The sequence below is a fragment of the Onychostoma macrolepis genome, chromosome 06, assembly GCF_012432095.1.
Source record: "Onychostoma macrolepis isolate SWU-2019 chromosome 06, ASM1243209v1, whole genome shotgun sequence".
In the NCBI taxonomy this organism is placed as follows: domain Eukaryota; kingdom Metazoa; phylum Chordata; class Actinopteri; order Cypriniformes; family Cyprinidae; genus Onychostoma; species Onychostoma macrolepis.
The window spans coordinates 6,695,974-6,709,391 of NC_081160.1; the positions used below are offsets into that span (position 1 = coordinate 6,695,974).

Consider the following 13,418-nt stretch of genomic DNA (forward strand, 5'->3'; position numbering starts at 1 on the left):
AAAACCAGCTGACTTACTGCCAAATCAGAAATAAAACAGTTTTCTCAGCAGTGATTTCAGTTGTTAATAAATAGCTGTAATTTACAATTGTGAACAAAGATTCATTAATGTTGATAATTCCGGAAGCCAGAAATAGAGACACAATGGGGATGATAAACCACGGCATGAGCAGAAAGGACCATAGATTATAACTATATTATCTCTAAGTGCATGTTTCAGTGCTAATGGCAGCTAGGCTTTATGAAACACACACACCCCCTCTCACACCCTGGTGTACAGCTCAGCCGTTTACACTATTATCTGCTTCAGTGCCTTCAGAGTCTTATATAACAAGGTCAGGAAGGGTAGATGATATAGACAGTGAACCTGTCCAAGGAAATGTCATTCTGCATAATATGCTACAAGAATATTAATGATAAGGTTCCCATTCGTGAAGTAGGTCTGTGATCATGTGTTGTTTTGAAACAATTCTCATAAGGAATTTGATCTTAAAAGGAGAAAATATTTTATGCCAATAAAGAATGAATCATCTGAATATTTTGTTATGAAAACACATATTTGAGCATAAAAAGTAAGTACAATGCTTTAGGACTGATGTCAAATTGTTGATAAAATCTAGGTATTTTCTAAAGAGCTTAAATGCCTTCAAAGAACTCAAGTTCTTCATTTTCCTTTTGGTTTTTAATTTTTTTTAATTTTTTAATTATGTACCAATTTATTCAAACTTTACACTATACACTACCTTTCAAAAGTTTGGAGTCGTTTTTAAAAGAAGTCTCACAAAGGCTGCATTCCTTCCTTCCTTCCTTCCTTCATTAATTTATAAAAATAGTAATATTTTGAAATATTATTACAATTTATTCTATTTAAATATATATTTCTGAATATCTGCTGAAATTTCAGCATTATTACTCCAGTCTTCAATGTCACATGATCCTTCAGAAATCATTCTAATACGCTGATTTGCTGCTCAAGAAATATTTATTATTTATCATTGTTGAAACCATTTGTACTTTTTAATGTTTTTGTGGAAACTGTCATACATTTTTTTTCCCCCCCAAGATTCTTTAATGAATAGAAAGTTCAAAAGCACAGCAATTATTTGAATCATTTGTAACACTCTAAATGTCACTGACAGCGTACGTGTATGCAGTAAATCAATGGAGCGATCCACAGGACATTTTTCAAATTCTGTGCTGAGGAATCTCTGTCTTCTCTTCACACAGGTGTGTCACATGTGTCATGTGAGAACTGAGATCTTCAACAGGTGTCACGTTGGTCATGTGTCGTCTGGCATGCAAGTAATCATGTGCACAAACAACTCGAGCAGCTAATACATTTATTAAAATCAAACTACATCAGCTCAATAATTCATTTATTTTCTTAAGCGTGAACGTCCAGAGATTTAGAATTCCAGGAAATGTATCGCTACAGCTGATCGTGTTTTAAACTCAGTCAGATGTTTATTAACTCTCCTGTGACTGGATCAGATCAGAGTTGGCCTTTCCTCTTTTTGATGCGAGTCTTCCTCCTGGTGTTTGCGTCAATGATTGATTGTGACTGGTGCTTCAGTGCGACACGGTTGGTGACATCACCATCATCAACGCCGCTGTCCTCCTCATCTGTTGACAGAAAAGACATGTGTGTAAGATGTCACCTTTCTTTGCTAAACCTATCAGTTGTCATTGTTTCCTGTACAACAGCATTCTCAGTGTCCATGTACCAGTAGGCCAGTCTCTCAGTCACACAAAGATGATCTAACTCCTAACACCTTAACAAATCCACCAACACTGTGTACAGCAGGAGGGTGAGCTTCTAAGTACCACACAGTGTACAGACAGAACAAAGTACGAGATCAAGAGAGCACAGGTGAACAAGAGGGAGCTTTTGAACTGTGTACCAGAACAAAAACACATGGCCATGCCTGCTCAAGAGCTTTCCAAATCCACAAACCAGTGATCACTGGTGCAAATAAGAGTGCCTAATAAAGAAACAAGATTGAAACAAGCTTAAAACACAAATAGTATGTTAAGTTTGTAGAGGTATGTAATCTTTGTATCCATGTTGGTTCCATATGGTTTTAAAAATCTTTTATACAATTTTCAATAATAAGTTTAAATTTATGTGGTGTGTCATGTGGTGTAAACATCAAAAATTGGCCTTACTCTTTGAATACATGTGACAAGTACACATTTTTTAAAATTATTAATAGTAAATATCATGAAGTAAGGCAGGGGTCACCACACTCGGTCCTGGAGGGCCGGTGTCCTGCAGAGTTTAGCCAGAGATTATCTTACTATAGGGAGATGAGATCAGATGAGAGATGAGTCCCTTAATACAGTGTTTCCCAAAGTTTTTGATTCAAAATGATCAAAAACTTCCATATCTCTATTATATTTTGTTATTATTTTAAATCAGTTCTATTGGTCATTGTTATGTCAGTTTGTGGGTTTTACGAATATTTAACCAATGAAAAGCATTCAAAAGAGCTTGTGACTAAAGCTCGTAACGCCATTGGATCCTCAAATTGTCAGTCAAACCTCATAACTCCACCCCACCTCCATTCAGAATGAAGTGCTGCTTACGCGCAGTCTACTTTGCAATGCAAGGGTAAATGAACTGATGTTTGAATAAGTACAGCGTTTTCTTTACTCAAGAAATGCTGTCTATAAAGGCTAATGTTTTTGTGTGTATAAAGAGCAGAGAAGAGTCTTAGCATTTGCTGTTTAGTTGTAGCCAATACACTTTTGTTCATTTTAAATATCATAGCTGTTCATCTTTTATATCATGAGATTTTAGCTCCAACTTGCCTCAATACACCTGCCTTGAAGTTTCAAGTATACCAAGCAAGACCTTGATTAGCTAGTTCAGGTGTGTTTAATTAGGGTTGGAGCTAAACTCTGCAGGACACCGGCCCTCCAGGAACAAGTTTGGTGACCACTGAAGTAAGGTTTTCTTTTTACTTGTCCACCTTTTTCTTCCCGTAAAAATGGGTGTGGCCATTTGTAAATTTTATGGGTCTGGCTTCCGGTCTCATCGCGTCCAGCTATTTTTGGCTGTACAAAACAGTTGGTTTTGCTGCTTGATATTGCTAAATGGTGTGTCTTACCATATTATTTTAATGTATTATCTTAATTATGATCACACTGGTTTGTAGTGCAAACAGTTTTACCGTTTACTGCACATTGTTATTCTTCTCGTTATAGAGTGGGGGAACTATGATGTCACTTTGTAGGCGAAAACCCGGAAGCGAGTTAGCATTTTAGCGCTTCCGGTTCCATCGTCCCAGAGTCAATGGGTTTTTTGAATGGGATTTTGGTAAAATCCCTTAAATAAGGTCCGTGGTTCACACAGGCTCAAGATACTTTCACGTTTTATTCTACGACATAAAACACACCAGTTACACCACACTCGTGATTTCTAGACGGTTGCTAAATGGGACTACAGGCGCTGTCGGAGACATTAAACGTCATCACGCCGGACAGTTTATCAATTTAGTATTTTCCAGTTGTAGTATAATTTGTAATACAATTAATTTTAGAATAACCAATGAATAGTTTCCCGCATTTTATATTTTTGTTCGACAATGTTTTTTTTGCTTTGCCCCGAAATGCAACACAAGTCTTCGGATGGAAGATGCTCGAGTTTATCGCTTTCCTACTGATACAGACTCTGGGTTCAGACCATAAGGTAAACTCATATTACGATTATTACATGTAAACACCACATTTAACAGCTTTATGTGGTGAAAGTGAAACTTTAATGATGCATAGTGCTTAAAGCCACGTTAAAATTAAGTGTTTAAGGCAACATGAAGCTGTTAGAAAGCATATAGATTGAGGATTTCCTAGAAGCAAGGATAAAATAACATTCACCCTAACAAAATGATAGCTGAAATGTGGTACTTTGTTCACTAAAATAAGTTTAATCTTACCATATCCAAAAACTTGCTCACTCTGCAGTTATTTAATAGATTAAATACGCAGGGATATGTTTTTAATTAAAATATTCATATTAATCAAGGATTTATTCACTTTTAATGCACCTTATTTCGAAATGTAAAGAAATATGTGCTTTAAATGTCCTTTAGTTAAGATTATTTGATTTATTCACTATAATATTTATTACTAATGTCTCATTTCAGTTTTAGTTTGGCTCTAGTTTTATATTTATTCCAGTTTATATGAAACGGTTCATATAGCGTGGATTAAAATTCATATACAGAGTAAATCCTTCACTAAACATGTTAAAAATAAGTTTGAAACCGCTGTCGGGAGCGTGCTGGTGGTGACGCTGAAGGCGAGCGACCGTGGTGCTGTAGTTCGTTTATAGCCTAAGTTTAGCTTTTCAGTTCTGGTGCTTTTATTTAGGCTTCAAAATTCGTCAAAGTGATATTATTTTATGAAGATTATCTTGATGGACAAAACGTGTAAATTTCATAAACTATGATTGAACACGGGGCTTATTTTTTGCGATAATCCAAAAACCTATGGAAAAATCCTATTGTCTTTTTGTCGAGGAACCAGTTTCATGCTAACAGCCGATCCGCAAACAAAGTGACGTCATAGTTCCCCGACTCTATTTCCCTATAGCGGATAATGAACCGGAAGTCTCACCCATAGGCTTACTTCCGCGTTGAAGAAAAAGTTGGATATTGAGGAGTTTGTGTTTTTTTTTGTTTTCTTTTTCTTTTTCTTTCTACATAATATCAAGACATCACCGTGATATTTGTGACTTCAACAATCCCCAAACACCCCAAATATCAACATTTTCATTCAGAAATATTAGATATGTACTGAAATCCATTCTATATGTTCTAATTTTTTTAATTTACGTAAAAAGACAAAATGATGAGATTAAAAATCACAATTATGACATAGAAAATTGAAATTATGACAAAAAGTAAAAATAGCATTAAGTTATAAGTAAAAGTAGAAATTATGACAAGGCAAAATTATGAGATAAAAATCATAGTGAAAGATTATTTGTTTTTAATTAAGTTTAGTCAAATGTATTTGCAATCAACTGTAGCCACCTGTACTTATGTTTACAAAAGTATGAACCAAATGGCCCATATAATTAGCCTCTTAGGTCAACATCAGGTCAATGAATCATTGGCTCTCCATGGGAGAGGTCCTATTAGGTCATCATAAGGCTACACTATCATTGGCTCTCCATGGGGTGTTATTGTATTGTTTGTAGCACATTTGTTACCAGGTATAAAGGTCTGGTCTCACAGACAGTACCTTGGGTTAAGATTGTTTGAAGGATGACATGCTAACATCACTGCTGAAGAACTGCTACACTGCTACCTTCAATAAATTCTTCTCCCCACAAGAACTTTGGTCAAGCTTACTTATTTTATGTATTAGAGAAATCTAGTACATTGGCGAGCCACCCAAACTACTGCTCAGCCAAATACAGCAAAATCTAACAATAGCTATGACAAAAAGTTGAAATTATGAGATAAAGTCTTCTATGACAGAAGTGAACATGACGCATATAATATTTTCAACAATTTATCTCTTCATTTCAAATTTTAATGATCTATTTTTGTCTTTTATATCTCATAATTATTACTTAGTATTTCATAATTTTGACTTTTTATGTCATATTTATGACTTTTCATTTCATTATGATTTACCAAAGCATGATTTTTTTTTTCTTATGTGGATGAAATAGGATGCCATGGAAATATGAGGTAGTGTCTCACCATCAAAAAAGTCCTGTTTCTGGGTCTCAGGCAGCTGAATGCGAGTGTTGTACTGTGGTAGTTTCCCTGCTATTCTGGCATGGAACTGCAGGGGAGCATAAAAAAAAAAAACAATAAAATATCAGTAAAGGTTATTTTATAGATTACAAAAAATAAAATATGACACCCATTCCTACTGTAAACTAAACAGTTAAAATAACATAATGTTTCACCAGTGACACATCTTCAACAAGCCAAAATATAATTACACCAACATGACTAATTATTAGTGTTCCTCACCTCTTCTTCCTCTAACTCCTTCATGAAGGTTGCCAGATCTTTGCCCTGTAGTTCCTCCTTTAGCAGCATCAGTTTCTGGTCAGCCTCAGACATCAGCTGCAGCATGCGTTCTTCCGAGTCTAAAGGCAGCTGTGCTGATGGACCCTTCATCTGCCAAAAACCATGGAAAATACTTATAATAATGATATGTATAATCTCTGCTCAGTTACATTTATTTCATGAATACATCCCTGAAAGGTAAAAACATTTCCTTAATCACAAACCACAGAGAAAACATCTATGGTCCCTTTTAATGAATAATTCTTATACATTACCATTCAAAATGGGGGCAGATTTCAGATTTCATTTTTTGAAAATAAATTAATACTTTTATTAAGTAAGGACAAAATAAATGTTAAAAATTGAAACATTTATAATGTTACAAAATATTTCTATTTCAAATAAATGCTGTGCTTTTCAATTTTCTATTCATTATAATAATCCAAATATAATATTTCTACACAAATATTATGCACAACTGTTTTTAACACTGATAATAAGAAAAGTTTTTAGCAATTATTAGAATGATTTCTAAAGGATCATGTGACACTGAAGACTGAAGTAATGGCTGCTGAAAATTCAGCTTTGCATCACAGGAATAAATTAAATTTTTAAATACAGGTGCTGGTCATATAATTAGAATATCATCAAAAAGTTGATTTATTTCACTAATTCCATTCAAAAAGTGAAACTTGTATATTATATTCATTCATTACACACAGACTGATATATTTCAAATGTTTATTTCTTTTAATTTTGATGATTAGAGCTTACAGCTCATGAAAGTCAAAAATCAGTATCTCAAAATATTAGAATATTTACATTTGAGTTTCAATAAATGACCATCCCTACAGTACAAATTCCGGGTATCTCTTGTTCTTTGAAACCATAATAATGGAGAAGACTGCTGACTTGACAATGATCCAGAAGACGAACATTGACGCCCTCCACAAACAGGGTAAGTCACAGAAGGTCATTACTGAAAGGTGTGGCTGTTTACAGAGTGCTGTATCAAAGCATATTAAATGCAAAGTTGACTGGAAGGAATAATTTGGGTAGGAAAAGGTGCACAAGCAACAAGGATGACTGCAAGCTTGAGAATACTGTCAAGCAAAGCTGATTCAAACACTTGTGAGAGCTTCACAAGGAGTGAACTGAAGCTGGAGTCAGTGCATCAAGAGTCACCACGCTCAGACGTCTTCAGGAAAAGGGCTACCAAGCCACTTCTGAACCAGAGACAACGTCAGACGTGTCTTAACTGGGCTGTGGAGAAAAAGAACTGGACTGTTGCTCAGTGGTCCAAAGTCCTCTTTTCAGATGAAAGTAAATTTTGCATTTCATTTGGAAATCAAGGTCCCAGAGTCTGGAGGAAGAGTGGAGAGGCACAGAATCCACTTTGCTTGAAATCCAGTGTAAAGTTTCCACAGTCTGTGATGATTTGGGCTGCCATGTCATCTGCTGGTGTTGGTCCACTGTGTTTTCTGAAGTCCACAGTCAACGCAGCAATCTACCAGGAAATTTTAGAGCACTTCATGCTTCCTTCTGCTGACAAGCTTTATGGAGATGCTGATTTAATTTTTCAACAGGACTTGGCACCTGCACACAGTGCCAAAGCAACCAGTATCTGGTTTAAGGACCATGGTATCCCTGTTCTTAATTGGCCCGCAAACTCGCCTGACCTTAACCCCATAGAAAATCTATGGGGTATTGTGAAGAGGAAGATGCGATATGCCAGACCCAATTTCTGAGATAATGAATTTGGGATTTTCCTTAGTTGTCAGTTATAATCATCAAAATTAAAAGAAATAAACATTTGAAATATATCAGTCTGTGTGTAATGAATGAATATAATATACAAGTTTCACTTTTTGAATGGAATTAGTGAAATAAATCAACTTTTTGATGATATTCTAATTATATGACCAGCACCTGTACATTAAAATAGAAAACTGTTATTTTAAATTATACAAATATATCACAATATTATTGTTTTACTGTGTTTTTGATCTAAAAATGCAGCCGTCATAGGCATAAGAGACTTTTAAAAACATCTAAAAAATCTTACCGACCCAAAACTTTTGAACAGTAGTATACATACCAGTATGATGTACTATTAAACATACTGTAACTTTCAGAAGTTCTTTACCAGAATTAAAATACATTCATTAAACTGCAACTGTATGTAGTATTAATACTCATTTGACATGCAAATAGGTTAGTCAATCATAACAGAGTCCTTAAATGTACTTTCACTAACAGCCTGTTTCGATTTAAGGGTCAGAGAGGGTGGAAAAGGTCAAATAAATTACAAATAAATGAAACTGCTATTGGTGTACGAAACTTTGACTAACATTATAAATGGACCTCAGGCAAGAAAAAAAAAGGTATGGCCCCTTTAAGTTCTAGGAAACGACATAGAAATCTAAAATTCTTAGAAACCTTCTATTAAAAACACATCATTAACCAGGTGACGAAAAGGCATGTTTTGTGGAGCATGTTTAACGTATTTGACAGAATTCAATAGTACCAGGGGTATGGGCTGTAGTTTGTCACTGAGCTGCTGCACTCCTGCTTTGACGGTGTTTAATGTATGTGTGAGTCTCTCCAGGCCATCTTTAGCTGTATCACGATGCTGCTGCTCCTGCTGCTGGTCATTCTCACAGTCCTGCAGTATCTGTCGGACGCTGAACAATCAAAAAGAGAATTAGAGAGCTAACCGATGACAATAAAGTTATTATATCATGCCATTGAGAAAATGTAATGGTTAGACCAGAGCATTCAGTCACAATAACAGAGCGTGTCAAGTGATACTGAAGTATTCATACAGAATACAATGTCTGCTCTCACCTTGAGAATTCAGTTTCTCGTGAGTATTTTACATCCTGATACTGAGTCTGTGACATATTCCTCTCTTCCTTCAGTTCAAGCAGCATTCTCTCATTTTCTGCCTTCATCTTCTCCAAATGCTCCTGTGTCTCTCCCTGAGAGATAAACCTGTCCACTATTTCCTATTATAAGAGATATCATGAATAAACATTGCTCAACACAAGAACTTCTTACCCGAACATTAAAGAATCTATATACATTTAAAACAATTTAAAGGTGGTAAATAAAAAAGAGTACTCTTTATGGGTTTAATCCTGTAAAGCCTGTCGTTTGAAATAATCTTTTTTTTTTTTTATTGAAGCTTTAGACAAAATATTAAATAAGTTTGTTGATGTGTTTTTGTTGACTGTCATATTTGATACATCAGGCTTTTATGGCTCATATAGTATGATATAGTGAGAATATGTAGGTCATATTTAAGGAGGAAAAACACCTCAATTTTATTTAGAAGCCTAAACCGAGCAAAAATATGCAATTTGGTACATTCCTGATATTTATATGGCCAAAAATTAAGAAGAAATTCTGACAGCATGTAATGTAAATCCATGAGAACTTTAACAGTATAACAGACTACTTAGGCTATTTGTTACCCACATTCTAACATGAATTTTCTCAAAAAACAAAACAAAAGTGCTGTATAGACGTAAACCTAAATTGCATCAGTCGTAAAATATTACTATCAATATAAAAAAGTTTTGATCATGTTAATAAATTTGTATATCAAATATGATACAGTAGGCTTCGTAGGGTTAATACTGTCTGCCCTCACCTGTGAGTCTGTGACTCCAGTGGCCTCTTTGGCGTGCTGGAAAGCTTCCTCAAAAGTAGAGATGGATTCTTCTTCTTCTTCTAATGTGGTGGGAGTGCGCGGGGCCTCACTGCTCAGCTCATCAGGGTTCATGGTTGCCCACTGGGGCTGGATGTGTCAGATGGAAGGGGAATGGAGGAGGGACGGTTGGTTAAACTTGACAAAAATGATCTAAGAGACTTACTTTTGGCCAAACGGAGAAGGCAAAAATATTTGGGTTAGCAACACGCTATCACCAAGCTCTATTTAAATCAGTTGCAGTCTCCTGTGCGCTTCAAATACTGTAAGAAGTGCTTTGAGTATAACACATATTTTTATGCTATTAGAGTGTTGCATTGCTAGCTGTATTATAGTTGCTGTAAATGTAATTGCAGCAGATGATGCTCACTCTTCTCTTCATCCTCTCTGCCTGAGCCATCCTCTCCTCCGCCTGCTTCTTGTAGCGGGAGAGGATTTTCTCTCTTTCTCTGCGCTCTCTGTACACCTGCTCCTCCTGAAGCTGCAGCTCAGCCTGGAAACACACACACATTACTATCAGCCATCATATTTGGATGACCTTTACTTTGGCATACTTACACACATGCTATATTATCTCGTGAAATTTTTCAATTATTCATTAAATGCTTTGTCTTTACCTTGGCTGCATCCTTGAACAGGAGAACGTTGTTGTTCATGACCTGTAGGTCTCTAAGCACTTGTGTCTGCCAATAGACTTCTGTCTCCATCTTGTCCAGCTGAGGTTGAAATGTAAGACTCTCTTCCTGAAGAAACACAACAGAGTATAATTAGAAACGTCCATTAGAAACGTCAGTGGGATTGGTAGGATGTTTCTGAAAGTCTCTTGTGCTTACCAAGGCTGCATTTATTTGATCAAGAATACAGTAAAAACAGTAAATGATATTGTAACATATTTAAGTAATTGCATAAATAATTGCTTTCTTTTTCCCCATTACCTTTATGAGGTATGGTGCTTTATACACAACATTGTGGGTTTATTGTGCTGTGTCTTTAGCTGTGTTACTGCTCTGATACCTGTAGGTGCTCCTTCAGTTTGCGGTATCCTCGCGTTATGTGCACTGCTTCGTGGTATTTCAGCTGTGATTTCTCCAAACTGTTTTCCATAATCCGCAGTTTCTATACAACAGGTACACAATAATAATAAATATTTTTTAAGATTCATCAACGTTCATTCAAAATGCCCAGGACAAAAAAAAAAGACAATTTCTACCTTTTCCTCCTCTCCTTTCTGGGTGTCAGGCAGAGGGCTATTGTTCTGTGGCTTCAGTATCAGGAGCTTCAAGTCCTCTAAATGCTGCCTCTGTGTCTGAGTGGTGTGTTTCATAGCATTCTGCTTCTTCATTTTATCACACACCTGCTTCTCCAGCACCGTCTGAGCTGCCTGCACAACAAAGATTTCTGTCAATAGTGAGGAGAACCTAATACAACTTTCTGGATCACAAATTATATGCAGGTATTTATGTAACTATGAGCTATTTACTGGGCTCTTCCCAGCAGTGAAAACAAGTTGTTGTTGTTGTTGTTTTAATTTGTAGTGAATAACTGGAATAGATGCACTGCACAAAACATTCAATTTTTATATTTTATTTTACTTTTTATTTGTAGTGAGAAATGTACTGTCCAAAACATTCAGTTATTGTTTCATAAATATTCCACATATTTTTAATTAGATTTTTTAAAAATTGAGTACTTATTAAATCACTCACACATTGATATCCGTAAAGAAATATCTCACCCAAAAATGAAAATGTGCTTAAAATGTACTCGCCTTCAGGCAATCTAAGATGTAGATGAGTTTGTTTTGTTATATTTGGAGAAATTTAGCAGTACAGTACATCTCTTGCTCACCAGTGGATCTTCTGCAGTGAATGGGTGCCGTCAGAGTCCAAATCCACAAGTAATCCACATGACTCCAGTCCATCAATTAACACCTAATGAAATAAAAAGCTGTGTGTTTGTAAGAAACAAATTTATCATTAAGGTATTTTAAATTTTAACTGTTACTTCTGGCCAAAATATGAGTCCATAATCCATAATAACTCATCCTCCAGTGAAAAAGTCCATCTCCTCTTATCACATCAACATCTACCAACACCCGTTTTGGAATGTTTTCTTTTTTCTTTTTTTTTTAAATGGTGCTTGATCTTTGAATTTTTTTCTCCTGATTCAGACGAGACAAATTTTTACTGGAGAAAATAATATTATAGATAGAGGACTCGTATTTTAGCCAGAAGCAACAGTTTGAAGTTAAAAATGTCTTGATGGATTTATCACAAACACACAGCTTTTTACTGCAGACTGGAGTCATATGGATTACTCATCGATTATTGTTTTGTTTTTATCTGCTGTTTGGACTCTCATTCTGACGGCACCCATTCACTGCAGAGGATCCACTGGCGAGCATGTGAAATACTGCTAAATTTCTTCAAATCTGTTCTGATGAAGAAACAACCTTGGATGGCATACATTTTCATTTTTGGGTGAACTATTCCTTCCAGGAAAAACCATTTAACCTCACCTTCACAGACATGTTCCTGAAAGATTCCTTCTCCATCCCATGGCCTTGAAAAACATCCTTGATAACTTGTTCATCTCCCTGGACACCATGACCAATATATGCATCAATACATATGTTCAACCTATACTTTAAATGATGGCTTAATTTTAATATTACTTATGTGTTTTATGACCTCAAGCTGTTTCTTGTGCAGGATTGCATTCTCAAGTCTCATCTGCAGGATAGTTTCTATGTTCTTGGCAGACTGTGAGTTTTCGATATGCGCTATTGAATAGTCTCCATCTAGTGGACAGTAGGGAAAAAAACCATTCATCGAGCAAAACGAGAAGTTGAGTGTAATGTGCACCATTAAATTTCTGTAAACAATTTTATTGAGCTCTTTGCTTCATTTAAAATTAATACAAAGGTATTAAACCGTTACAAAACTACTTGAAGAGTTGCAAAAGCCTCTAACTTAAGTGCCGTCTGAAATTTCTTTCTAAAATGAGCAGTTTTATCAAGCCCCTATATATTTCTGTTCAGTTATTTCACTTTAATTGCATAGAAAAGGAACTATACATTGCCATTACCATTACAGTAAAAATGCTGAACCTAAACATAGGAGCCTGATAAAAATGCTCATTTTAGATGAAAATTTCAGACAGCACTTAACGTTAGAGGCCTTTGCATCTGAACTCTTCACTTATTCAATAAATCCAAGTTGACTGCTTTCATCCTCGAGAATATATAATTAATGATGAAAATAATAATAAAGCAATGTAAACATTACTCCACTACTTCCTCAATATTACTGAATATATAACGTTAATCACGTTTTAAGTTAACTTGACTGCTTCAGCTTAAACGGTGAAATCCACAATAAAACTTACTCAGAAGATGAATTTTTCTTTGGAGCTCCGAAATTTCATCATTTGTAGGGGGCTCGATGTCCTCTGAGACAGATGTGGCGGGCATTTTTATAAACATTTATTATATTGGTGTTTATAGGTGGATTTCTTTCCCCACTATCGCCTTTCACTCAAGAGCCTCGTTTGTGTTTTCGACTGGTTGCCTAGTAACTGAACTACATTGTATCCGGAAGTTGTCTCATGAATATTAAGTTACGTACCTTTACGCCCGGAAAATAATACGACATTACGTTCATGGCCTAATTAATA

The 13,418-nt window shown here is 35.6% G+C and overlaps 1 protein-coding gene across 1 annotated transcript; it reads right to left on the reverse strand.

Moving 5' to 3' along the window:
* Positions 1–971: 971 nt before the first annotated feature.
* Positions 972–13,271, reverse strand: odad3 (outer dynein arm docking complex subunit 3). The gene is made up of 13 exons (XM_058778276.1): positions 13,131–13,271; positions 12,434–12,543; positions 12,262–12,339; positions 10,954–11,124; positions 10,758–10,859; positions 10,361–10,486; positions 10,114–10,236; positions 9,687–9,833; positions 8,879–9,039; positions 8,559–8,715; positions 5,993–6,142; positions 5,714–5,798; positions 972–1,622 (listed from the first exon to the last, which is right to left on the reverse strand). Exons 1-13 carry the CDS (start codon positions 13,225–13,227, stop codon positions 1,492–1,494), a joined length of 1,638 nt encoding a protein of 545 aa, XP_058634259.1. The 5' UTR covers positions 13,228–13,271; the 3' UTR covers positions 972–1,491.
* Positions 13,272–13,418: the final 147 nt, after the last annotated feature.

Bases quoted from the DNA above. Each gene is read 5' to 3' on its own strand.
- odad3 (XM_058778276.1), bottom strand. From the start codon at position 13,227: ATGTTTATAAAAATGCCCGCCACATCTGTCTCAGAGGACATCGAGCCC. The intron at 11,125-12,261 runs GTGAGGTTAAAT...TTTGTTGTGCAG, and splicing joins TCAGGAACATGTCTGTGAAG to GCAGCTCAGACGGTGCTGGA. The intron at 8,716-8,878 runs GTGAGAGCAGAC...TTGATTGTTCAG, and splicing joins CGAGAAACTGAATTCTCAAG to CGTCCGACAGATACTGCAGG.